This window comes from Amborella trichopoda, chromosome 3 (assembly GCF_054954075.1).
Source record: "Amborella trichopoda isolate Santa Cruz 75 chromosome 3, AtrichopodaSantaCruz75HAP2 v2.0, whole genome shotgun sequence".
Classification (NCBI taxonomy): domain Eukaryota; kingdom Viridiplantae; phylum Streptophyta; class Magnoliopsida; order Amborellales; family Amborellaceae; genus Amborella; species Amborella trichopoda.
The window spans coordinates 56,536,386-56,563,435 of record NC_142338.1 but is presented as its reverse complement, the minus strand read 5'-3'; the positions used below and the strand labels follow the sequence as shown (position 1 = coordinate 56,563,435).

Sequence of the window (27,050 nt, the reverse complement as noted above, 5' to 3'; positions counted from 1 at the left end):
TATCCTGGATCGTCAATAACACCAAGTTTGTTAGCGATAGAATTTAAAATTCACTTTAAAATTACGACAACGAGTATTTAAAAATAAAATAAAATCTAATGCGTGCTGTAATATCCTGGATCGTCAATAAATTGGATGACCTCTGTTAACCCTTAAAATATGTTTTTTTTTCAGGCACGAGAAAGTCCATGTAAAATTCTTTTCTTTTTTAAATAAACAGTGTTTTCGAAGAAAGTGAATGGATTATACGTTCCCGCCGGAGCATACAATCTATTTGCTTATCCCCTTTTACCCTTTCCAATTTCCATATTTATTGGGAGGAAATAGAAAGAACGGTCCTCGGTCTCCTTCAATGGCTCTACTAACATCTTCAACTCTCGTCGAGACCTCCTTTAATACCCACCTCCACTTCAACCCCCCCATCAAAAATCGCTTCTCTCAACCAAAAAAACTAGGGTTTTCCTCCAACCCACTTTCTCCTCAACTCCACCTCTCTCACATCAAATGCACCAGTGGCTATGGGGACTATAGAGAGGAGCAAGGCCATGTGGTTTATCCCAGACCTTCAGAGATTCAATGGAAAAAGGAGCTCGCCAATTCCGTGAACCTCATTGGAATCGTGGGCGCACCAGTTGAGGTCAAGTACCTGAACTCTGGTAAGATCCTGGCTTGGACTCGACTCGGTGTCAAGAAATCGGCCTCTGAGACCTTCTGGTTCGTATTATTAGTGTGATTTCTTTCTGGGTTTTGGTTTCCTAGTGAAAAGGTTTCAGTATCTGTTGTCAAAGAATGCATTTTGATGCTTTTTTTAACTCTTTGTGGGACTCTTGGCTATTTTTATACTGGTTTATTATCCCATCTCTCATTAAATTGCAGTAGCATATTTCTTTCTTTTTTTATTTTTTATACTGTTTATATTACTCCTTTTTTATTTGGTTTGTTTGTTGGGTTGAAAGTATGGTTCAATTTTTTTCCCCATTTTTTAATGATCTGTTATTGATTTTATAGTGGTTTTGTGCTCAGCCTTCATGTCTCTACTTGGTACTTGGTGTTTTAACTTAGTTTGTTTTGACGTATGGAAGCCAGCACAAGCTTGCCTTTGTAACTGGGTTTGTGAGGTTTTTGTGACTTTGGTTGAGATGAATTGATAAATCTTGGTTGGGGAATTTGAAGTGGTTTCAATTGGGTTTCTGGAATTTTTTAGAGCTTGATCTGTTGAAGATTTTCTCGACATGGACTTGCAACTTTCTTTGAGTTTGGTCTGTTGAAGTAATTTTCTTGCTGCCTAGCCAAAGAAAAAAAAAGGAAGCAGCACTTTTTAGCTGGTTTTTTTATTTATTTAAATTTAAGTACTTTTTAACTGGTTTTGATAGGTTACTTGGAGTTAGGTCTATTGAGAATATAAATTATGGGCATTATTTCAGGGTAAATTTAACATTCTGGAATGAGTTGGCAAATGTTGCATTTCAGCACATAGAGAAAGGCCAGCAGATTTACGTGTCTGGTCGTCTTGTGGCAGACACCGTTGAGGGTGAGGACGAGAAGAGGCAGACATATTACAAGGTCGAAATTTTATTTTCTTATCTTGTATTAATAATGTTGCTTTATTCTTAATATAGTTTTGATACTCCATGAAATCCTATAAACCATTCTGTAACTTTTTGTTCAGTTGATGATAAGCTTTTCCTTCGGTGCAGGTTGTTGTGAGTCAAATTAATTTTATTGAGAAAAGCTTCTCGCCATCTACACTTTATGAATCAGAGGGAAACTTTGCCAGTTCTGGTGATTCTCTTTCTTTGCTCAAAACCCATTTCTTCTGTTTTTTCTTAAATCTCTTGGCTAACTAGTTTTAAAAGTGATCTTTGTGTTCTTATTGCATGGTATATCAGGTTCTAAGTTTGGAAATCTTGGTGGCTCAATTGAAGAGTTATGGCAAGCATTCTTTGCTAACCCTGTGGATTGGTGGGATAACAGGAAGAACAAGGTAAATCCACGCTAGATTCATTTCTTTCACAATAAAGGGTCACTAGAAAACTATGCAGTAATTTTTTGAGGCTGCACAGTTTCTCTCTGGCCATTTTCTGAGATTTAGCTCCTACGTTTGTATGCTATATATGGTCACATGTAATTGACCGACGTAATTAACTTCATTATTATTATTATTTTAAAACATTCAAAATCCAGGCAGATGATCGTCTCCACGAATTTTATTTTATTTTTAATTTGATTTTCCGTCTTATGTTGGTCATTTGAAGGCCCCCCATAGAGTAGTGGGTTGCTTATTAGTGTTTGTTTTGCCCCACATCTATGATTTGACAGAAGAACCCGAAGTATCCAGATTTCAAGCACAAGCATACTGGTGAAGCTCTATGGGTTGAGGGAAAATACAATCCCTCATGGGTGAAATCACAGCTAGCCATACTGGACTCAAGGATGGAAATGCTCCGTGCCAATGAGGCAACCATGGCTTCGTCCTTCATTTCTGGTGATGATGCGAGGCCTTTCTGAATCTGTTCACTATACCTTTTACTTAGAAAGGGCTGCCATGTATCTAGTTTGAAAGAAATTTTGGGTTCCTGGTTATTACTTGTTGATCTTCCATTGATGAGTTTCCCAGTTCTCTGAGGGTCTCCCTTTTAGAGCTTTTTGTCGAGTCTCAGATGCAAGGTGGGCACTTGTGGATTTTGTAAGCGAGGCTCTCTTATTTTTGGTACAGCGAGGTTTTACTTGTGTGTCACCACATGAGATTGTTACTTATACTCTGTGTGGTTTTGTATAAGGTAAATTTTAATGAAAATTGGGGTGTTTCTATCCTTTCGCATCAAGAACAAGGCTGCAGTAGTTTTGCATGCTCCATTAGTTCAAGGTTGTGACTTGCTGTAGACACCATATTATTTAGCTTCTCATCCTTTAAATGTAAACACCATATTATGCTGGCTTTTAATGTATACAGGAATTCCAAATTGATGATAGTGCTACTTGTGAGCACCCATGTCATCTTGCAGTCACTATTTTGGACCTCCCACCGTTGCTGCCTCAGCTTCAACGAGCAGCACCTGGGACCCATTCACTTCCCTTTCCCTAAAACACCCTGCCCTTGTATTTCTAGAGAAATGCAGAACAAGGAAACAGTTTAAGCAAATCCTTGCCCATATGATTAGGCTCCATCTAGCCTTCCAAACTTTCCCGATGAGTAGGCTCCTCTTCTTCTCTGCTGTCTCTCACCCTGAGAACCAAGACATGGCTTTCCTCCTCTTCCAACACCTCACTCCCCAACCCAACCTCTTCATCTATAACACCATGATCTCCTCTCTCTCCTCTCACAGCTTCCTCTCTCTCTACAGAACTTCTCAACCCTCCCTCTCTTTTTACAAATCTTGTAGTCTGTCCCACCCTCTCTACAAAACCTATAATCCCTCCCTATCTCTCTACAAGTCCATGCTTTTGGCAGACATCGCTCCTGATAAGCACACACTCCTTGCCCTACTCAAGGCCTCCCCATGCCTATCTGAGGTGAGGCAGATACACAGCCATGCCATAGCGACCGGCTTTTTCCCCTCGTATCCCTATCTCCAGAACGCTTTCATCAAGGTCTATTCGGATCGCCAAAGGGTAGATTTGGCAAGCCAGGTATTCAATCAGATGCATGATTCTCAAGATGTTGTCTCATGGAATTCCATGATCATGGGTCATGCACGCCATGGATGCCCTTACAAGGCTCTGTGGCTATTTCATGACATGGGAGTTGCTGGCATCATAGCTGATGAGTTCACCTTGGTGGGTTCACTCGTAGCATGTGGGCGTATTGAGGATGCATCCATGGGGAAGTCCATCCATGCATGGACCATATGTCATTGGGGTCCAAGTAATATCAACATGACTATGAGCAATGCCTTCATTGATATGTATGTGAAGTGTGGAGAATTGGGTTTTGCCAAAAGGGTGTTCAATGGGCTTATGGAGAAGGACATATTCTCGTGGAACACCATGATTGCAGGTTATGCAAAAATTGGAGAATTAGGTCTTGCTCTGAGGCTCTTTTATGAGATGCCAAGTCGGGATCAAGTCTCCTGGAACTCGATCATTGATGGGTATGCACAGAAAGGGAATTTTGGGGTTGTTATGGAACTCTTTGTTGAAATGCTGGCTCAAAATGCAGTACCGGACAGAGCCACAATCCTGAGCCTTGTCGCTGCAGCAGGGGAGGCAGGAGCTTTGGACCAAGGGAGATGGGTTCATGGGTGGGTGCAACGAGCCCATATTGACATGGACCCATTTCTATGTTCAGCTCTTATAACCATGTATTGTAAATGCGGTAGTGTAGAACATGCCAAAAAAGTGTTCAAACTTGCTAGAGAGAGGGATGTTTTAATATGGACCGCCATGATTTCAGGCCTCGCATTTCATGGATATGGAACTGATGCTCTTGGACTATTCTCACAAATGCAGAATGTGGGTTTAAAACCTAATGAGGTGACATTTATTGGAGTCCTTGCAGCTTGCAGTCACAGTGGAATGGTATCTGAAGGCCTTGGGCTTTTTGCTGATATGAGCCAACTTTATGGCATTGAACCGGGGGTTGCACACTATGGATGTGTTGTAGACCTTCTTGGTCGAGCAGGAATGTTAAAAGAGGCAAGTGCTTTGATTGAGAAGATGCCTATGAAGCCAAGCAGCTCAATTTGGGGTACCATTCTTAGTGCATGCAGAGTGCATGGAGAGGTGGAATTTGCAGAGGTTTCTATGAGGGAGCTGGTTAAGCTTGAGCCAGAGAGAGAAGGGGCTTATGTGCTTTTGTCGAATGTGTACTCAGCTTCTCAGAGATGGGGAGAAGCTCGTAGAGTCAGAGAAGCCATGGATAGAAGAGGGGTGAGGAAGGTGGCTGGGTTTAGTAGCATAATTGTTGATGGGGTCGTTCATAATTTTATTGCTTCAGATAAGAGGCATCCATTGAGTGATGAGATATATAGTGTTTTGCTTGATATTAGTAGAGAGATGAAGTCTGCTGTATATGTTTGTGGGTTCCAAGAGCTATGGATGGAGACAATTTTGGAATGAGGCCTGTTGCTTCAATTTGCAATGTATGCCTTGCCTTAGAGTAGTATTTTATGATCTCTCTCTCTCTCTCTCTCTCTCTCTCTCTCTCTCTGTCTTTGAAGCGCTTGTTTATGTGCGTCTTTCCTGATAACGCAGCTAGCGTCTTTACAATAGCTCTGCCTCCCTTTAAGGCGTAAATGCTTTTTAGGTGACCCTCACCCTACAAATTGTCAAATTATCTTATTTGGAGTATGTATAAACTTATACAACAGTTAGTGACATTTATATTGTTAAAAAATGCTTATTATAACGCCACAAAATCCTGAGGGTCGGAGGAAATTCTTTAATAAAAGGCTGTCCCTAAGGCTTTCAATGTGGAAAAGTTCGGCTAACACCTAAAAGGATTCGCCCAAGGGGAGGGGAGCCCTGTTTAACAACTGCTGCTAAGCGAACAAATTTATCACCTAAAACAGTGTAGGGTCTGTTAAAAAATAAATAAAAAGAAAAAAGAGTGTAGGTCTAACCAAAATTATTATTTTGTAGCAAGGGGTGTGGGTGTGGGGGAGAGAGAGCAAAAGCACCAAACCCACCCCAAGAGAGCTCCTAAATTTCAAGCCAGCGTACCATCTTTCTCCCTCCCTTCCTCCTAGACCAATCCTCAAACCATACATGACACACACATACACCATGCTTCCCACCTCACCCACCATACACCACACCAACCTCCCTCCACCCCCGCCTGAGCTCACCCCAAAATGGCACGCCAAAGCAGCCTCCATGTCCGTCCACCCCTGCCTCACCATGCTACAAACATGCCCAAACATGAGGACCCTCAAACAAATCCATGCCCATATGCTTCGCCTCCATCTCGTATCTGATACCTTCTGCGTAAGCCGCCTCGTTGCCTTTTGCGCTCTCTCTCCCAAAGGCAGTCTCGACTACGCTCGCCTCCTCTTCTCTCAACTCCCTTTCTCTCTCATCAACTCCTTCATAACCAACACCATGATCAGAGGCCTCTCCAACTCCTCAAATCCCCATCTTGCCCTCGAATTCTACCGAAATTTACAGGCTGAGGGCCTCGAAACCGACCATCATGCCCCTACCTTTCTGTTGAAGGCATGTTCACGCATGGGGTCTGCCACGCTTGGCCATGCGATACATGGGAGAGCAGTCAAGACGGGGCTGGAATCTGACCTTTACATCGGGAATGCCCTGGTGCATGCTTATGCCAGCTTTGGTGAAGTAGATGATGCCAATAAGGTGTTTGATGAGATGCCTATGAGAGATATGGTTTCTTGGAATGCATTGATAAATGGGTATGTAGAAAATGCGCAATTTAGAGAAGCCTTCCAGCAATTTAGTAAGATGGGGTTGGAGAACTTCCAGGCTGATGAAGTAACAATGGTAGGTTTGCTCTCGGCATGTGGTCAGATGGGCGCCCTAACAATAGGCAGGGCGTTGCACGCACATGTCATACGTCAAGACCTCAAAATTGGGGTTGTATTGAACACTGCACTCATCGATATGTATGCGAAATGTGGGCAATTAAGGCTTAGCAGGAAGCTCTTTGATTCAATGCCTCAGAAAACTGTAGTCACCTGGAACACAATAATGGCTGGTTACGCTCGGGGTCGAGAGAGCAAGGAGACATTGAGCCTATTTGAAAGCTTACTGGGTTCAAATGAGGTCTGGCCTAATGCAATTACCATGCTTAGTGTACTCTCAGCTTGTGCTAATCTTGGTGCTCTCAAACAAGGACAGTGGGTCCACAAATATATAGAGAGGTATGGAGTGGTTTTGGATGAGTTTGTGATGACGGCTTTGATAGACATGTACGCAAAGTGTGGGAGCATAGAGAATGCAAGGTCGGTTTTCAAGAGAGCCGAGCGTAGGGATGTGTCAGTGTGGACGGCCATGATCCAGGGTCTTGCCACTCATGGTCAGGGGAGAGAGGCCCTTGACCTCTTTGAGGAGATGCAAAGAGAGGGTGTAAAACCAAATGCGGTCACATTTGTGGGAGTCTTGTGTGCATGCACCCACTCTGGACTTGTAAATGAGGCACGCTATCTATTCAAGGCTATGGCTCAAGACTATGGAATCAAGCCCAAAGTGGAACACTATGCATGCATGGTGGACCTTCTTGGACGAGTGGGTCGGCTCGATGAAGCAAGAGCTCTAATAGAAAGCATGCCAGTAGAGCCAGACGAGTTTGTGTGGGGTGCTCTCTTAGGTGGGTGTAGGATTCATGGGAACATAGCTTTAGCCGAAGAAGCCATGGCTCAACTTGTGACCCTTAATCCACATAATGGTGGGGTTTATGTTTTGGGCTCCAATATGTACTCAGAAGTTGGTCAATGGGATTTGGCAGCCAAACTAAGGAAGAAGATGAGGGAGATTGGGGTCAAGAAGCCACCAGGGTGCACTATAATAGAAATGGGCGGCTTGGTTCATGAGTTTGTTGCTGGAGATTATGTGCACAAGAACGCCAAGGAAATACATGAGATGTTGGGTGAGATAAGGAACCGACTAGATGAGTTGGGCTACATACCCAACACCTCGGTTGTGGTGCTTGACTTGGATGAGGAAGAGAAGGAACGAGCACTAGGGGTGCACAGCGAGAAGCTGGCAATAGCTTTTGGGCTGATCAATACTGTAAAAGGGGAGGTTATTCGAATGGTGAAGAATTTAAGGGTGTGTGAGGATTGTCATGAGTTTTCAAAGGCAGTTTCGAGGGCATTTGGTAGAGAGATTGTTGTGAGGGATCGGACTCGATTCCACCACTTCAAAGATGGTTCATGCTCATGCAAGGACTTCTGGTGAGTTGTACTCAGCTTCTGCAACCATAAGGAAAATGGGCAAAATTTCAAGGGTGAGGCAGCCTTTTTCCAAATCAGGCAGGAGCAGTCCTTAACAAGCCAAAGCCGAATGAAAATAGGTATTTTTCAAGAGCTCCTATAGCCTTGTAGGGCGCAGAGGGAGGGAGGGAGGGAGGAGGGAGGGAGGGCGGGCAGCCAATTATGTCAGAGACTCATCACCCTCGATTTTCTCTTCATCATTGAGACCGAGATGCCACCCTTCCATTCTTTTGTTCCATTTCTCCATGTTCAAATAATTCATCAAATTGGCATGCGTTTGAATGGACGGTTCAGATGCAATCCTGTGCTATGTTACAAGATGCTGCATGCATCACAAATGGGTTCAAATCTCTTAAAAAAAATAAAAAATAATAACCAAGTACCCTGATTATGGAAAAAATGAATAAAAAGTCCCTTTTTCTGAATTCAGTGACCAAAATGCGTTCCATTGATTATGGAAAAAATGAATGAAGTCCCTTATTATGTAATCAGTGACCAAAGTGCGTTCCATTGATTGCTTATTTATTAATGTCTTACGACACGTTGAGCTGACACATGAAACCAAAACTCAAAAGTTCAGACATAGAGGCCAATGCCACATGACGGCAGTTTCAGTAACTTTACCCTTGCTGCAGTACACATTATCGTCAATCACAATAAGAAACAAAATTTTCACAAAGCTGAAGGTCAAATTGAAGAAAATTTGTCAGCCCAGACCCTGATTCTCTCTCAAAGGAGTCAAAGCAGTTACACTCAATTGTGAGAATAAACCAAACCTATCGTGCAGATACCCCGCACTGCCCCACCAATAAACCAAAGCTCAATTAGCACTACAATCTGTACAAGAGATAACCTTCCACTACAACCATTTTACAGGAGCCCCACCCCCATTCACACCAAAATACACCAATGCCCCACCCCTGGAAATCAATTGAAAGTACAGCTCCTTTAGGTCCAACTTCCTCTCCTTTCATTTCCTGCACAAACTCTCCACCTGCCCTCATAGACAAACAATCCACAATATCCATAAAAATTTCAAGATCTCCAAACAATCAATCTCCACTATGCAAATGCCTCAATGGAATCACAATTGGAGCACTGAAACATGAGGGGCCATTCTTCTTGTCACAAGCTTCAGAAAACTTCGAAATACTAACCAAAACAAATCTCAATCACCTTATGCTTTAAATGACCTATCATGAAGTTCTAAACCCAGCTGTGGCCGAAGAAGCACCCTAAGATCCTCCATCCCTAGGCTGCTGCAGCGAGGCCAAGAGTGCACGCTGAAGGGTCTCAGCCACCATTCTCAACCTCCCTTGGCTCAAGTCAGCACCGGGAGGAGCAGCCCCACTCCCATATAAGTCCACAGCCCTAACCACCCTTTGCCTACACCTGTCCCAATCCTCAACCCTAGGCCAACAGGCCCTTCCCCCATGGCTCCCCTCAACACCAATCAAAGTAACATGATTACTCTCTCCAAACGAATATCTCAACCTCACCAAAACACAATGGGGAAGCCAGGCTGCCCCTCCAGCCGCATTCACGTGAGGGATATGGGTTGGATCAAGCACAATGGTGAGGCCGAAGTCAACAGAATTGTTAAGGCGATTGTACCTTATGTTGCTTTTGGAGGTGCCCAATCGTGAATTCAGAGGCTTTTCGTTCGAACCTGGAACTTCTTCAGGTGACCAACTTCCATGGTTTTCAAGGCAGAGCTCGACCCGAGGCCTCTGTGTGGGACCTGCAGCTTCACCTCCAGCCCCACCACCCGGTTGTTGCTGCCCCTGTGCTTGAGATAATAACCCTTTCTTCCAAGCTATGAGCTTGAGGAATTCTCGGAGAACAGGTATGGGCAGAGTGAGCAAAGTGATGAAAGATGCAACTCGAGAGGCGTCGTAGGGTTCGGAAGCTACTCGTCGACTGAAGTAGTCACATATCTCAGCGATTTCGGATTGCGTGAGCTCCTCCTGTGTTGAGACAGTTTGGTTCTGGTTTGGTTGTTGCTGTTGTTGCTGTTGAGGCTGCTGGTGGAAGCGTTTCACACTCAAGACTTGAAGTAAGAGCTGAACCCTGTGCACACTCACTGCAAAGACGTAGCCACTGCAAAACAATAATCAAAGGGCATAGTGTGCATTCATCAGACAGGGAGAATAAGAATATGCAAAGCCATCCCCCCCTCAGTTCCCTCTACAAATTTTCAGTAATTCAAGAAGTCACCTAACCCTTCTATGAAAAGGAAAAGTGAAACATAATAAAACCACACAAAACAGATCCTGTCAAAACAGATATACTGGCTAATATGATATAAATCCTTTCCCTCCATTGCATGTACAAAACCTCTCAAATGTCATAACTAATACAAAATTTATAAAAAACACAAACAGAATCAGCTTTAAGACGGAATACATATATTATATCACATGGACTTGTAAGGGGCAGCCCCTAATCAAATTTTAAGCAAAAAATAAGGTAACCAAAACTTTCTAAACAATTCCACAAAAAGAGTCATGGCTAAAATGTTGACTTGAATAGGCATTTTTGAAAAAGACTAAGATATTTAAATTTGTATCATCAATATCCTTAGTTTAGATTTTTTTTAAAAAAAGTAAAGCTTAATAGGCCACCTTAACGTAAAATATAGAAGTAACTATATTTTTTAATTTAAAAATCTTAAGAAGCCCAATTCCTCAAAACCAATAATCACTCCAAAACAATAGAAAGTGGGTCCAGCAAGCATATCTTTTTGGTGATGTATAGCTTTTTGGTTCATGTAGACCTATTCGTTCATATGAAAATCAGGAGATGGTACCATACCCAACAAATAAGGCCAATGCATAAACCTATTGGTTCATAAAATTTCAAGAGATGGTACTGTACCCAACAAAGAAGCGCAGTGCAGGCTGCTCCTGGTCCAAGTTCAAAAGCGCCCCTTCATTATCCTTCAAAATCGAACCAAGGATATCTTTCAACAGATTGGGTAACTGTGCAAACAGCCACAACACTCCGAGGTACTTGAGAATACCACGAAGGACCTTCTTAAGAGCAGCAAGGGGCACCCATCCCCCCCCATAACCTCCATCATCACCGAGTCCAATAAAAGCAGTGTTCAGTTCTCCTCTCACATGAACAGGAAGGCCCGAACCTGGAGATATACGCATAGGAAGCCCTGGATTCACAGCACCTGAACCCGAAGGCCCCACCAAATTTGGGTTCACTCTATTTAAAACAGCCCCACTTGGCCCAATTGCTCTAGGTATTCCAGCCGAACTTGCAGGGTTGGGTCGAGCCCCAGTTGTTGGTGGTGGAGCTTGTGAAGTAATCGAAGTCAAAGTAGGGTTTCCACTGCTTGAGTTTACAGAAGTACTTGAAGCGGCACCACCAATGAGATTAGCATCCAAAGTGTTCAAACCCTGAGCTACATGCTCCATTATAAAGGGCCTAAACTGAGGGCAAGGTAATGAGCCCCCTGCCTCTGGCCCACCCTTTGGGGGTGTAGCTGGTTGTAGCCAAACATGGTCTCCCGCAAAGCATCTCATATCAACCGCAAAATTTTTACGATAAATTATGCGAATCCAGTAGGGGCTCCTAAGAACAACAGAGACATCAATAGGTAGCAAGGTGCTAGGAACAATACCAGGCCCTCCTCTACCTGCAACCGATAGCATAGCAGCACTTTGTGTAATATGATTCCCGATAGGACCCAAAGCAGTGGCGTTTCCAGTTGTGATATTCAATGGGTTTTGATGGGGATGTGATGTATTATTGCTTTGGACTTGGCCCTGAGATGCAACAAAAGTGTTGGGTTTATTACCTGCTTGAACACTCCCACCCATGGTGATGTTTGGCATTGCAGAGCCAGGGCCAGACATCCGAGCAGGGCGAATCGCACCAGCCAGAGCAAGCAATGGCCCTGCAGTGAGACGGATACAGTCCAAGAGTGATGCCACTTCTCCCCCATTGATAAAATCTTCCAAGAACTACAGAGAAAATACACAAAAATTAACACATGAACCAAAAATCTTCTAAAAACTGCTTATTAAAACAAAATTTTAAGCAATTAGACAGGTACCATCCTTTTCTATTATTCGTGGCCTATTGGCCATGCCGACTCTAACATGGCAGAGGCCTTAGTCCTACTCGAAGGACTCAGAAACATCAACCCTGCCTGGAACACTACTCCCATTGTAGAGGGGGACTCAAGAAATGTTCTCTCGTGGGCTTCTAAAGCCTCACCTTGCCCTTGGAGACAATGTTTTCAACGAAAACTTTCACATTTGTAAGGATTTACTCGTCTCTCGGAGACACCTGGAGGGAGGCCAATGTGGCAGCCGACTCCCTCGCTAGGAAGGGTGCCTCGTGAACGGAAGTATCCTAGGGGGACCTATTTTTTTTTTTTGAGAAATATCCTAGGCGGACCTATTTAGCAACTTATTGTGCTTGAACTTTCTGTACACTTGTATTTCCAGATTCAGATATTTTTGACAACCTGTAGGGGGATCGATACCATTTTTTTGGACCTGTTGGGGTTTTTGTACAGGGCACCCATCTTGTGGGTCCCTTAGACTGCTCTTTGCAATTGTACTTTTTGAAACTATTCTCTCTCGTCTTCTCTCTGCCTGTAAATCTCTTTCCCCTCTCTTTCTCCTACTCTCTCTCTCTCCTCAAGAAGCAAGGGTTTCTCTCTCTCTCTCTCTCTCTCTCTCTCTCTCTCTCTCTCTCTCACATATCTTACTCCTCCAAGGGGCAAAAGTTTCTCTTTCTCAAAGACAAGCTGAAAGTACAAGCTCCTTCAAAGAACCTCTTCTCATTCATCTCTATTCGCTGTACCCTCTTTCATTTCCCAACTGAAATCACAGCCTTTATCAAAACTCCCATTTTCAGTTGCCCATTGGGAAGAAGAAAGAAGAGGAAGAAATGCGCCATTAAACGTCCCCAAGCTTCTTGGCAATTAGAGAAGAAAACTCTTTAACCAATTTTCGTGAAGAGGAACTCTATGCAGAACTTGATACTCATCTTGAAGGACACTAATAATCTTCTTCTTCTGGTTCAAGTTAGCGTATTGAGAAGCTTGATACTCATTTTGAATGACTCTCATCATCATCGTCTTCTGGTTCAAGTTGGTGTATTGAGAAGAAATCCTTCATTGCAAAAGCAAATCCATTCCCATTTCATAAAAGTTTGAAAGTTTGAGAAAAAAAAAAAACAAATGAGCATTATTATTACCTTTTAACATAGAGAGTCCACAGAGGAAGGAGTAAAAGTTCAGAGTGAGAGGAGTGAGATCTGTGTGAGAGATTGATGGGCCTTAGCGAAACAGAAACCTAACTTCTAGAGAGAGAGAGAGAGAGAAAGAGAGGGAGAGATTCCAGGGAAGAGGAAGGACGTAAGTATCCGAGAAGGGGTTGAGGAAACAGATTTGAGTGAAAAGAGAGAAGATCAGGAGAGAAAATGGGTAAGTACTAGGGAAAGAGACTAGAAAGAGAGAGGGGGCAGAGCAGGGGTATTTTTATCCTAAAAAATACACAAAAACATGAAGTGTTTACTAGAGTAATAAGATATTGAATGAGAGTGCTGCTTCGGTCGGGGGCTTAATGTGGAGTGAGTTCACCTTGGGGAATAGTATGTAAATTTTCCATTAATATATATTTGGTAGATTGATGTAAAGTTGCTAGAGAGAGAGTGAGAACGAGTAAATTAGAAATGATTGCAAAGGAAAGTCGTCCTATTAACAAAAGAAAATGAAATCAAGCCAATTAAATTAGAGAATCCAACAACAGCGACCAAGAATAGAGCTTTCTGGGTAGCTGCAATTCAATAAAATTCACAAAAAATTAACTTGAAAGGCCATTATCTAAATTCAAAACCTAAAAAACAAGCAAAGATGAGTAACCATACACCAGAAATCCAACAATAAATGTGATTGTTTTGGTAATCCATAAATTCAACAAAAAAGTTATATGTATCATCACATATAGTCAGCTCAATTTTCATTCCAAATCTTTAAATCACGCTAGAGATTACAACAAATCCTATTAAAAGAGGGAGAAAGAGAGATTGCTTTTTATCCAACTGTGTAATATAGGAAGATTAGGGAAAAGCCTACAATAACAAAGAGAGAAAGATGAATTAATACTTGTGAAATGAATGTAATGGTCAACAAATACTTAAGACATAAAATAGGTTCTTAGTATTTACTTATTTTCGGTAAAATAATGAAAAACCATAATGCAATGCCCAAATTATGTTTGGAAACCTAAGAAACTAGAAGAAATTTTAGCAAGACGGCCAATCCAGGTTTCCAAGACAGCCGATCTGGAGTGCTGATTCGCCAATCCAGACCGGTTTACAAGACGGCCAATCCACTCCACCCATCCAGGTTTTCAAACATTGGTACACTAATGCATACTAATTTCTAGCCTGAAGAAAATTTAAAGGCATCTCATTTTAAGGCCAGGAGACACAGGACAGAACATTGTAGAATGATTCCAAGTTGAAACTATAGCATTGAATGCATATCACACTTGAAATCATAATAAGAAGCACATCAAACTGGTATAAGAAAAGAGAACCTTAGAATGAGGCCATAGTTGATCTGGGGAAATATGCATGGTGCAGCCCTCTTTGCCCGCCTCCCACTCAACAACAAAGCGAGCCATAATTCCAGGCATTGAACCAAGATAACTAAACCACAGACTCATGAGACCAACAGCTTCTATCCTGAATGTCTTCCTCATCTGTTCTGCCACCTTATCTCCAACCTCGCCAACACTTTTGGCACCAACCACTGCTCTACTTTCATTACTTCCTCTGCTTTCATGGGGTCCATCCTCTGCTCTTGCACCCAGCAATTTTCGCATTCCAAGAGCAAATGTCAGAGCATTTGAAAGCCTCTGTAAATCAGCCACCAGTTTTACAATGCTATTTACCTCCACTGTCCTATAACTTAGGACTACTCCATCTGGGTCATATCGTATATGAGAATCAACATCAGAGGTATTTGCAATTCGAACACCGGGGCCCCATTGGGTATTGTTACTTTCCCTTTGAAGCTCCCAAAGGTCCCTAAAATGCTGGTCACTTACTTTGACATCCCAATACATGCTTCCTGGACGACCAAGACGCAAACATATATGTTGCCAAGAATCATTTCCAGACCTTGGCAGGCGAAACCACAAGTTTGAGGATGGTTTTCGTAAACCCACTTCTTCAACATAAGGAATGTCAAGGGCATCCATCTGGCTGGTTAGCCTAGCGTGCTTAATACAGAGGGAACAGTGCCTAACAACATGGAGGAGGACTGTAGCATATATACTGGAAGGTGCTAGCCCATGATTTGCTTCATCCAAGATATCCCCATATGTGAGAACCCTAGTTTTACATATTGATGCCGGCAGAGTAGATGCTTCTGCAATACGAAAAGGAACTATTTCTGATTCTGACATTTTCCTTCTCTTTCGCATTGCTGTAGTAGCCTCTATTTCTTGCAAAGAGGGAACTAATTTAATTATATCAGAAAGGGAACGCTTCCTTTGAGTTTTCTCAGGTTTTTTAACTGCATCCGACATGCTATCAGGAATCCCAGTTTCCGAAGTTTGACCTGAATAAAAACATTAACCAATATTGAAGTAAGAGATCATCATCATCATTTTAGCCTTTTCCCAATTAATTGGGGCCAGCTTATTGAAGTAAGAAATTAAAGATATAATGTAAGGGAAATAGATAGTATTATCCAATGCATTGTGGAAACTGTGATCACCGCGATCATCACAATCAAATGAAAGGACAGTGATGGAGAGAGAGTCGATACTGACTGATGGTTGGTCCTAGCTACTGTCCATCCCTATCCATCATTTAATTTGATGGGCGATGACACTCCAATGGCCTATGGCTATATCATATTCCTTTGAATATTACTTTTTTAAGAATGATTGAACAATTTCATACAAACCCACTCAAACCAATGCCGGCATTTTAAATATGAATCTTACATACGGGAGAGGTAGCCCACACGCTAGACATTGGATTTCTCAAAGGACAACCAATATGCCTAGTAGGTGAACTTCTGAGTAGACCAGTCCTTGAAGATGACGAAAGAACTCGAGGGTCATTTGTTCGAAGTGGGTGAGTAGGCCTATTTCCAGAAACCATCACATGTGCCTCTTCAGAAGACTCATCAATTCCAGAAGCTGAACTTACCTGAACCGGATGTGGAACAGATTTAAGAGAAGTCAGATCCTGATCAGATTTGGAAATAGACAGCCTTTGCATGGATGGACTCCTCACAGTGCCAAAGGGAGAGAGAGAATTGTTCGGACAAGTTTCAAGTAGACCTTTGGAACTATGTGAGGAAAATGATGGATTATTACTAAATTGGGGGCCACTGATGGTAACTTTTGAAATTTTACTGTTCTGAGAAAACTGTGAATTGGCCTCCCATCGAGGAGAGATAAATCCTGCAGTTATTCGTTGATGACTTGTTTGAGGAGAACTAAGATGCGAAAGAGGAGCACTGTCTACCAGCAAAGGGACATGGTTGTTAACGGATAGGTGCTGAGGTAATGATGCTGCCTTCTCAAAATCAAAAACATCGTCAGCAAGAGATGAAAAACAGGATTGGGGGCAACCAGGAAACTGTACAGAAGCATCATTGTTAAGGCTAGAATGCAATCCTGATTCTAAAATTTGATTAGCAGAACCACTTTCTTTTAATGGAGAGAGCAACTTTTTAAGGTCAAGAACACTCAAGTTCACTTCATCTTCAACCATTTGCATCTCCCCAATATCAATCTTATTGATGCGTATCACATGGTTGGCATCGCCAAGCAAGCTGGATTTTCCATTTGGATCTGCTTCTGATTCCAGTAGTGTAAAAAGAGGTTTGAAATCCCTGTCCAGCTGCATCAGCAAATAATAGGAGTTCCCACACTGAGGAAACCCCATAAGCAACAGATCTGATCCATTCATAAGCTCTTTAGGAATCTTGAGTGCAGTACTATCTTGGTCATAGACCTACAACAGATCATTTGTCAGCCCTCAGTTGCTCAAACTGTTTACTCAACATTAGAAAAATTCACATCAGTAAAGAGACCCCAGACATGCACGCACACAAATGCGGTTGCATTTTCTCGGAAAAATATCAGGACAGTACTTAGGACAACTGCAAAGATCATATAGGCAGTCCGGAAACATGAAAAATTTGGGCATTGGTCTGGTATTTAAAATATCGAACAACCATGTGTGAAACCAAAAATAAAATGATCATTTCTAAGAAAATTAAAAGGTCCAAGTGTTGGACTAATATTTCAAATTTCTGGACAATCGCCATGATTTTTGCAGGTGTTCCAGGTGTTCTCCTGATATTTTCCCACTTTCTATGCAAAAATGGAACATTGGACTCAGAGATCAGATAAGAGACCAAACTCATGGTGTATATACGTTAACACAAACAGTTCATATGTACAAGTGACTGTTTCTTACATGTGCATTCATGATGCATATGTACATGCATGTATACATGTACGCGCATAAACATTTCCTAATATAAGCAATACACGAAGGAAGCACTGGGATGATAAGAGAAATGCATCCATATAAATGGACCATCTAAGGGCCTCTTTGAATGGCTTGCTGTATTGGGGTCAAACCAGGTTTCCCCCAATATAACAACACACCCAACAGTAAAAGGAAGATAGCTTTTTATAGCACTTGGATAGATCCTACTATATATAAATCGCCCATAAAGATTCCCACCTTTTTAGGTAAGACTTGGAATTGGGTCTGACCAAATCCCAGGCCACATTCAATCTGCGATGCACATATTACAAATCAATGGAATTCATCCCATCCTGACCTTGTTTGCAGACACACCCTAAAGACGAATTTCCTTGGTTTAATAACTAGGAAATCTTGAACACGTACCAAATGCACATTCATTGATTTGGAACGACATTGGATAACAAGGACATGGGTCGAAACTCGCTGGGGTCCCAATCCTAAGTCACTTTTGACAGCTCAGGTCTGACAGACTCAACTGAGTATGTCAAAGACTCGGCCGAGTCCAGACCAAAATAAAAAACTGAGAAAATAAAATAAAATATAGCGAACAGGCCAAACTCGGCCAATTTGGTACCAAAACCATTAAAAAGAGACCTGATAACTAATTACACACTGCACAGATTATTTGAAATACAGGTTCCCATGTTTAATTCCGGGTTTGGCAGACTGCCAAGCCTGAGAGACCTGAGCAATTCTGATTGGACTCCACCGAGTTTTCCGACGCTGATGTAATAACCAGTCAAATAGCATTAGAAACAGAAGTCAAATCTCAATAAACCCAATATATCATTTAAATCATTCACCTTTAAACCAAAAAATCTTCCAATTGATGAAAACAAGTGCAATAAACTTTTGTTTCGTAAACTTATAAATACTTCAGCTGCTGTCATGGTTCCCTGATTCAATGCTTCTTCACATTCCGCTAATGCCGATGGCACAACCACATTCCTGGATGACTGGAAAAGAAAACGTCCATTCCTGCAATTCAAAAGAAAATATCTAAAACTGCCCAGAATACAGATAGTTTATAATAAACAGTTTAGACAGTAAACAAGATTTCGAGGGCTGGATTGGACAAAAAATCATTGCCAACCCCAACCAAAGCCCCAGTGGACCATAACAAGATCTCAAGGCTCATAAGGGATAAACATTCAGATCTTCATATTAAATACTATTATGCTCATGTAAGAGAAATCAGAAGCAAATATCCTAAGCTTAGCATGTGTTTATTATGGAATGAAAAAATATCAACTCATAGCACATTACGTCATGTTCTTGCATGCAATTCAGTATACAAATGTATCGAGCAGGTTAAAATTCACAAGACTTCAGGATATAAAAAGTTATTTTCCTTTAGTCTGATATGTGAAGATTATATAAGAAAAGTAACAAAAATTAGCACGAGAGAAAGAGAGTAAGGGAGCAGGAAATCCCAAAGTGAGGGGACGGCAAGTTCCACAAAATTCATGTTTAAAACAAAATTTATTTTAAAGATATATATATTCTGCAAAGAAACTAAAAATGAAATACGCTGGATACTATGGAAAAAAGCATAAGAGAAGATTTGCTCAGGAACTTGTATAATAGAGCTACATACATTTTCTTTCCCATTTTCCCTTCCCAGCATACTTAGTCACTTCCTAATGCGTAACATATTTTAAGATTAGCATACATACATCAAATACTTAGAACCAAAAATAGAAGTACTCTTAGAATAGAACATAAAGTATTATGCTGATCACTTCAATATATGATAATTTACCAAAGGAAGAAAAGTGTCTATGAAAATGTGACATCAATAACATGTCAGAGAGAACAGCCAAGAGCAAGCATAGATTATCATCACAAAAGACATATTGATAAACTGAATACAGAACAAGGAATATGCAAACCATCCCTCTGCTTTGACCTGAAGTTCTTGTAATTATGTAATCTATCTTTATTTAATACAATGTTAACATCTTCAAAAAAAACAAGGAAACCTGATATTGATCCCAAGAGATATGTATGATGTACTAAAAGCCCGGACAGATAATGCTTCTTCCCATTGTCCGTCGAAACCCCCAAAGAAACTTTCCTGCAGAAAATAAATGGATATTCATCAGAACAAGACGTGATAACACAAATACCTCGTCAACATTTCAAAAAAAACTGTAATAAAAAACCATGTATGAGTAATATCCAGAGTGCCAGTTGCTTCACTCTCTATATGAAACAGAAGGCAATTTACATGGCATCAGATGCAATATAAGAAACCCAAAAACCTGTCTTCTTTTATCTATATTTCATTTCTTTTGGGAGGGCAAGAAGTGATGAAAAATCACTTTCATGCAATTTGCCAGAAATCTGCAACAAAAATTCCCCGTAAATAGAACAAAATTTCCACCTTTACACTATTTACCAAATGTTAGTAAAAAAACATGTAGACAGTCCAAAGAGTATATTCCATAAATCTACAGCATAATATGTGGTAATACACGTGTTTTTCTAGTTCAGATCATGTAAATTAGCACAATAGGAAAATAAAATCAATAGAGTAATGAATCTTATTACATCAAATAAATTGTTATGAACTTCTGAAGCAGTACTAAACCAGAACCAACCTTCCCTGAAGCTGCTTCACTTTTATCTAGTATGTGGCATCTGAGAACAACATCACCTGCAGCTTGACATATTTGGCTATTACTGCGCAGCTCACGATGAACTTCAAGCAGGCGAGTATGCCTATTGCAGGCAATAACCCTCAACAGCAATTTCTCAACATCAATACAACTCAGATCTAGGGAAAGTTCGGCCTCATTGCCGGTTAATGGGTCAATTATGAATGTGCTATGGGAACACGTTATTTGTTGGTCAGGTCCTCGCTCAATTTTGATAAAAGGAACCGAACCCAAATCAGACCCTCCCATGTTCTTGTCACCTTCCAACCAATACATAAGCTTTATTCCAGGAGTTCTTGATGAAGATGGATCACTGTCCCCATCTTGAGGTAACTGAGTATGAACTCCTTGCCCTGCACTGCCATCTGCTATAACCTCAAAACGTATGGCATCTTTCCACCTGCCTTGTTGTAATGTTTTAAGCTGTCTTATCACAGTGTCCACGACAAGGGCAATGCAAAATTCATGGAGAACCGATTTCAGAATTACAAATGGTTTCTCTGCAGCAGCCATTCTGCGTTCTAGCTCCTCCCCAAGAGCATGCCTTCGCATTTCCTCTAACTTCACAGGCCCATTCTTTTCACCCACAAGTAACTCCAAATGGAGTATCCTCCACATGGATAGATGTCCTCGATAGCCCAGAGTGAGCTGAACCCTGAATTCACCATCTACACTGAACCTTGCAGTGCCCTCTGATACATCAACATGACTAAATTCTTTTTGATCCACCACTTCGAGAAGCCTTGACCACATAAGTGGGTTTAATTTTTCAAAAGCTTCCTTCCTCTCATCTTCAGAAAGCAAGGACAGCAAACCCATGTCTTCTATACACTTCGGTAGGCGCTTATAAGTTCCAGTCTGAAGAATTTCAATAGCAGAGGGCACATCATAGATGGGTGCACGTGCTTGTTGTAGTCCTTCATGGGAGAAGAATAGAGAATCTGCAGCTTGGCTGAAACAAGTATCATGGCTTGACAGAGTTCCTGAAAGTTGCTGACAGTACTGAACCAGGGGATTCTGTAAAAACCAAAAGTTCAGTAATTACTTAAAAAATAAAAAAAGAAAACAGAGAATAGTCTGAAATACAGTACACTTATCAAAGAACAAAACTCATAAATTATTGTAAAAAGAATCTTCAAAGACAATTACTGCAAAAAAGTAAAAACAGAGCAATTTGATGCAAAGTATTTTTAGCAGAAAACTAAAAGAGCATGAAATTAAATGCAGCATAAATTAATGGAAATTGGTAGCAGAAAGAATGGCTATTTCTAGTGCACTCCAAATTCTCTTGCTTTTTCTGATAAGATACTGTATCTGAGATTCTTCCGAGAAATGAAATCCCTTCAAACTAATTATTTTTTTGCAACCCAACATTCGTTCCTCGTCAAATCTAATGACACAATTATGATACTATCAACGAAAGAATTGTAAAGATCACTATGACAAGGTGGAAGTGCAATTTACTGATCTAGTTACTCTTTCATATTATCTACTTCTTTTAATATAAACTTTACTCTTTCAGACTAATCTAGACCTTTGGGATTTTAACAAGAAAAAGAATTTGAGCATTTGAGAGAGAGAGAGAGAGAGAGAGAGAGTAGTGACATCAACAACAACCAGTCATGCTCATCATCACTACTCTTGTCAAAAAAAAAAAAGAGGAAAATTCAAATATTCGGGTCTAATGTGTTCAAGCAACTTAGCCAAAGTACAATAAGAATGCGAATTGAGATGATCAGATGAGACATTCTTTCTCACAGAATAACTATAAAATCTTCAAGAATGTAGATTCCTCCACAGTATCTTTCTTTCTTTCTTTTTTTTTTTTTTTTTTTGGGACATGTAGATTCCTCCAAACTATCAACAGACATTAACATAGTTCTTTCAAAGTTCTGAGAGAGAAAAAGAAAAAAAAAACTGCTCAGCAGAGAATTCTACTGTACCCTAGTCCAGCATTCAGTTCTCACTCGAAAATTCCCAATTGATAATCAATGCTGCACTGACTGTATCAAATTTTAACCGCAAAATGGCACTCCAAGATTAGACGAAACATATAGAAATATTCTTATATGAATTCATCGAAGCTCTGATAAAGAAAAATAACGTGTTCAAGCAACTTAGTCAAAGGATAATCAAGCATATGAATTGAGATGCTCAGATGAGACATTCTTTCTCACAGAATAACTACAATATCTTCAGGCATGTAGATTCCTCCACAGTTTCTTTATTTATTTATTTCTTTCTTTCTTTCCTTTTTTTTTTGTTTTTGTGAAAAGTAGATTCCTCCAAACTATCAACAGACATTTACGTAGTTCTTTCAAAGTTCTGAGAAAGAAAAGGAAAAAAAAAACTGCTCAGCAGAGAATTATACTGTACCATCCAGCATTCAGTTCTCACTCGAAAATTCCCAATTGATAGTCAGTGCTACACTGACTGTGTCAAATTTTAACGGCAAAATGACGCCCCAAGATTAGACGAAACATATAGAAATACACTCAACTAAATCCATCGAAGCTCTGATAAAGAAAAATAAGAGAGAGGAAAGACTGCTCAAAAGTATCAACATAGAATTCATTTGGGCCCTAGCTTTAACATTCATTTTTCTTGAGGCCCTAGCTTGAAAATCCCCAACTCTTAGTCAGCAGTCCACTAACCGTATCTAATTTGAACAGCATAATGACACAGCAAGGTTAAATAACGCCCCATGTAGATTCCTCCAAAGTATCAACAAAGAATCAATAATAATAATAATAATAATAATTACCAAGAAGACTAAATTTAACAATTCAAAGTTCTGAAGTTGGAGAAGAAAAAATAAATAAATAAATAAGCTCCTCTCAAAAGATTCAACAGAGACCTAATATATGCATGCCCTAGCTCAAAATTCATTTCTTATTGAGTGCCCAGCTCATCAATACCACTTATTAGCTCAGCAGATACTTCGTATGTGCCCTAGCTCAAAATTCATTTCTCAATGAGTGCCTAGCTCGAAAATAACATTTATTAGTCAACACTATACTAACTGTATCTAGTTTAATAGCATAAAATGGCATAACAAGATTAGATGAATTCCATATCCCACATTAACAATTGCTGAACCAACACATAGAACCAAACTCCCTTCTCTTTTAAAGGCTACCTCCATTCTTTCAAGACCCAAATTATATTGCACTAAAATTCGCAGTCACCAAACACAATGCAAGCCCCGATTTCTCTCTCTCGGGAAAGTTTTGAACCCTAATTTCAGAAACACCAAATCCACAACGCCCAACCTCATAAAATCCCTTACCAATACCTCAAGTGGGTAGAACAGGAAACCGTAACACTGTCAGAAACAACAATTCCAATAATTTCCAAGCAATTTGAATCCAATAAAAGGGCCTCCGAAGCTACAGACCTGGCGGCACCACTTGGCAAGAACATGGAGGCGAAGCATTCGCTGCCTTGTGTTGAGTATATATTTGAGGAGACGTATCTTTTTCTCAGAATCATTCTGGTTTGGTGATTTCTCAACAAGCTCTTTTAGAGAGAGAAACGACTCCTCAGCCGCTCTTCGAACTACGGCTGAGAACTCAACGGTCTGTTGCCCTAAATCAGCCATTTCCGGCAAAGTATTGCTTTCCCGGTGACGGCTCGATTCTATTTGGCCGTAATCATGACGGAAAACAAGAGGAATCGCGGGAAATGAGAGGTGAGGTCAGGGTTCGAAGAATTTGTAGAGAGAGAGGATCTCTGTGGGGTTGGGTTTTCTCGTTGGAGTCGGTTTGCTCTCTCCTCTTTCTCTTTCTGCTCAATGCAGTGAAAGGGACCCTTTTTATAAGGGTTTATTGACTAGGACAACATGCTCTTCCCATTCGATCCCTTTAAAATTTCACCGAAAGAACGGCTGGACCGTATTTGTACAATATGCGGTCAAGAGGTCTAAAGCACCGATTTTAAAGATGGATGCAAATAGGTGGTCTATCTAAATACATTTGTAATTAACTATTTAAATTTTTTTTTAATATAGTTACTATTTTTAATTTTTTAAATTGTTTTTTTTTTTTATAGTCATGATCTTCATGTAATAGATTATATATTCTCTAAAAATTATGATCAATCCGCATCTTTGTTGAAATGCAATAACCCCTTTGTGGCCATTGTTTTTTAGAGCAAGAAAATTTTTGGGTGAAGTTTGTAAAAGGCTACAAACGATCTTCCAAGGTGTTATTTCAATATTAATAATTATTGTGATAACTTAGAAATCTATTTTTATCTGTAAGTATGAGCTTTTTTAAAAAAATTATTTTTTGAGTATGAAATTAAAAATTTCAAAAATAATATTTATATATGTCGAGGTCAAAATGATCAATTGATGAAATTTTTTAGCTCCATAACAACTATTTTAATGATCTTTTGAGGTACACCTTGCTTCTACAGTATGCCATCGACACCTTATATATCTACTATAAAAATCCGGAAATGCCCTCGATGCGTGTAGTGTAATACTCTGTCTACCATGAGGGAATGGGGTGAGTTTTTCAGTTGGGTTCATAAAATCCAGTTCCATGAGAAGGATATTTGGCACCTTCACTCTTTTTCCCAGACACAGGTTTAATAATGTTTTGGAGTCAAGACACCCTAGAGAGTAGGTTTCTGAAATAATCCACCTCTCTCCCCATGTCTCTTTCTCTGTATATCTCCAAGGACAAGATAAATGGGAGAGGTGCAAATGGGTAAAGCCATATGCAAATCGACCCTAGACCCCGACCAACTTATCCGAAATAAAGTCGTACTACTAGGGTTGAGAGTTGAAAAAAGGCTCTAATGATGATAATGCTGAACAAAGACTTTCTAATTGAAAAACATTACAGCCATTGGAAAATACACAAAAGCTTCTTTGATAATCCTTTCCATTTTGGGATTCCTTGCAACTCACCATCGGAGCCTATGAATGGTTAGGCATAAGAAGACTAACCACCAAGCTAGCGCTTTTGAGCAGAGAATGGATCGGATCAGGTCTGGATCCACTAGGATTTGGATTTGGATTCGTAAAGTGTACATAGGATCGATATTCGGATTTGGATCTAGAATATTTGGATCTAGATCCAAAATCAATAAGTACATGAGATTTGGATCGAGGTACAAACCGATCGGATCAATAAAATTATTTTATATTTATGAAATAATATATAACAAAACAAATTCTGTACAACATAGATGTATATATAAAATAATATCTAGCATATTAATAACTAGGTTGGATCCATATCGAATCCACCTATATCTATCCAATCTGAATTACTATTTGGGTCTAAATCTTGGATTCAAATCCGAATCTAGATAGGATCCAAAACTCAGCTTTCGGGTCCAAACCAGGTAAACTCTCAACCCCAAGGGAAAGTATAACTTAAAGGGAAAAGTTTATACAGAGTCAATGCTCTAAACAATCAAATTTGAGCCTACCTCATAAATTTCACTAGAAGAGGTTGTTTTGATGCCCAAATATCTTCAAATTGATTATCTCGACATCAAAAAGTGTAGACATGAAAAAAAATAGATTTCAAGTTTTGAAAATAGTGTATTTTGTAATGCATTTTTGGACCATTAATTTTCAAGATTATAAAGTTATCATAGATATGCCGATCTACATTATTTTTTATGCTTTAACTTTATTAATAAATATGAAAATATATTTTTGAAAAAATTACATAAATATATGTTTTAGTTTCCGCTATTACCAAAATACTTAATACTTTATATTATTACTATTATGTCTGTTTTTTGGACTTCATAACATTTTTTTTTTAAAAAAAAAAAAACTACCCATTTTCGGTTTTTCAACAATCGAAATGAGGCCAATTTAAGCTTTTGAAAAACTAAAAATTTAAAATTTTCTATTTTCAAAGAAAAAAATATTTTAAATTTTCATTTTTTTCAAGAGCATAAAATTTCTCTCCTGTGGATCGTCTGCGTATTCTAATGTACGCCCCTCTCTCTCTACCACTACCAAAATCATACAATTTGCTACCATCTCTCCCTCTCTGGTTCATTTAAAAACCTATGCGCCCTAACGAAAGGCATACAATTTGAAAGAAGACAGAAAATATTTGAAAGAAGGAATTAAAGTTAGATTCAATTTGGGAGATCAAACAATTTGAAAGCAAGAATTTGCAGAGAAAAGCGGGAGCCAGAATTTGCAGAGAAAAGCTGAAAGATTGATGGTTTAGCCATGTATGCTCCTTTACACTTGAAAATTTGCTCAAGTGCCCATGATTGTTTAAGAAATGAGATTTCATAACTAAACATTCTACTAGTAAATGAGATTATTATACAGGCGTGATGATTTTGCAAAGGTGGTTTGATGATCTTGTGCCAAAGATGTATGGTTTTCCTATAATATAATACGCAAATTATTTTTGGGCTCGGGCAATTGCTAGTCCAGCCCGGACCTAACTATTTAGGCCTCTTGAATCCGGCTCGAACTCAACATGCAAGCCTTAAAGTGTGGCCCGGACCTGCCCTATTGGCAAAATGACAATCCCCATTTTGATGTGTGAGAAACTAGTGTTCAGGAAATCATGGCCATAAATTTCGTTGTTTGTTTATTACCTTCATTGTTTACCTCTCTTACCGTTATTTTAGAATACAAAGATTATGTTCGATCAATTGGATTACTCAATTTGGGGAACACAAATTTTTATTAGACATTTGCATTACGAGTTGGGTTTTCACTTGAACAGAAATGGAAATATAAATATCTGAAATTCCTTTGAGATCGATCATGCATATTTTTTTTTTTGGGTAATTCAATGAGGAATACCGACGTTTACCCATTTTTTCAAATAATTTAAGAGTTAATTCTTTTTAAGGTGTTAGACTAGTGTGTGTGGTTGGTACCACCATGCCCCAACCCCTTTCTCGATGAAACATATTCCTGTTTTTTAGGTGAGTTAGTGGGGAG

General features: G+C 39.9%; 3 protein-coding genes across 6 annotated transcripts; 2 read left to right on the top strand and 1 right to left on the bottom strand.

The window, feature by feature from the left end:
• The first annotated feature begins 308 nt into the window (after nt 1–308).
• Nucleotides 309–2,825, top strand: LOC18429525 (protein OSB1, mitochondrial). Its single transcript, XM_006838811.4, has 5 exons — nt 309–714; nt 1,425–1,563; nt 1,698–1,782; nt 1,890–1,984; nt 2,320–2,825. Exons 1-5 carry the CDS (start codon nt 353–355, stop codon nt 2,506–2,508), a joined length of 870 nt encoding a protein of 289 aa, XP_006838874.1. The 5' UTR covers nt 309–352; the 3' UTR covers nt 2,509–2,825.
• A 166-nt stretch (nt 2,826–2,991) lies between these two features.
• On the top strand, nt 2,992–7,983 carry LOC18429524 (pentatricopeptide repeat-containing protein At4g33170). Its single transcript, XM_006838810.4, has 2 exons — nt 2,992–5,055; nt 5,581–7,983. The coding sequence occupies exons 1-2, from the start codon at nt 2,992–2,994 to the stop codon at nt 7,855–7,857; spliced, it is 4,341 nt and encodes a 1,446-aa protein (XP_006838873.3). The 3' UTR covers nt 7,858–7,983.
• A 389-nt stretch (nt 7,984–8,372) lies between these two features.
• On the bottom strand, nt 8,373–23,945 carry SWP (RNA polymerase II transcription mediator). 4 transcript variants are annotated; one of them, XM_020664223.2, is made up of 10 exons: nt 23,505–23,945; nt 20,051–21,124; nt 19,430–19,524; nt 18,251–18,425; nt 17,643–17,696; nt 15,881–16,901; nt 14,462–15,489; nt 11,704–11,869; nt 10,770–11,541; nt 8,373–9,992 (listed from the first exon to the last, which is right to left on the bottom strand). In XM_020664223.2, exons 1-10 carry the CDS (start codon nt 23,706–23,708, stop codon nt 9,128–9,130), a joined length of 5,454 nt encoding a protein of 1,817 aa, XP_020519882.1. In that variant the 5' UTR covers nt 23,709–23,945; the 3' UTR covers nt 8,373–9,127. The 4 variants fall into 4 exon arrangements, with proteins under 4 accessions (XP_020519882.1, XP_020519881.1, XP_088717713.1 ...); XM_020664222.2 differs by having other exon boundaries at nt 10,770–11,869; XM_088861587.1 differs by lacking the exon at nt 17,643–17,696.
• Between the last annotated feature and the right edge of the window lie 3,105 nt (nt 23,946–27,050).

Bases quoted from the DNA above. Each gene is read 5' to 3' on its own strand.
- LOC18429525 (XM_006838811.4), top strand. From the start codon at position 353: ATGGCTCTACTAACATCTTCAACTCTCGTCGAGACCTCCTTTAATACC. The intron at 715-1,424 runs GTTCGTATTATT...GCATTATTTCAG, and splicing joins TCGGCCTCTGAGACCTTCTG to GGTAAATTTAACATTCTGGA. The intron at 1,564-1,697 runs GTCGAAATTTTA...CCTTCGGTGCAG, and splicing joins AGAGGCAGACATATTACAAG to GTTGTTGTGAGTCAAATTAA.
- LOC18429524 (XM_006838810.4), top strand. From the start codon at position 2,992: ATGTCATCTTGCAGTCACTATTTTGGACCTCCCACCGTTGCTGCCTCA. The intron at 5,056-5,580 runs TGAGGCCTGTTG...ATTATTTTGTAG, and splicing joins GGATGGAGACAATTTTGGAA to CAAGGGGTGTGGGTGTGGGG.
- SWP (XM_020664222.2), bottom strand. From the start codon at position 23,708: ATGGCTGATTTAGGGCAACAGACCGTTGAGTTCTCAGCCGTAGTTCGA. The intron at 19,525-20,050 runs GTTGGTTCTGGT...TATTTTCTGCAG, and splicing joins GTGAAGCAGCTTCAGGGAAG to GAAAGTTTCTTTGGGGGTTT. The intron at 11,870-14,461 runs GTTCTCTTTTCT...TTTTCTCTGTAG, and splicing joins AACTATGGCCTCATTCTAAG to TTCTTGGAAGATTTTATCAA.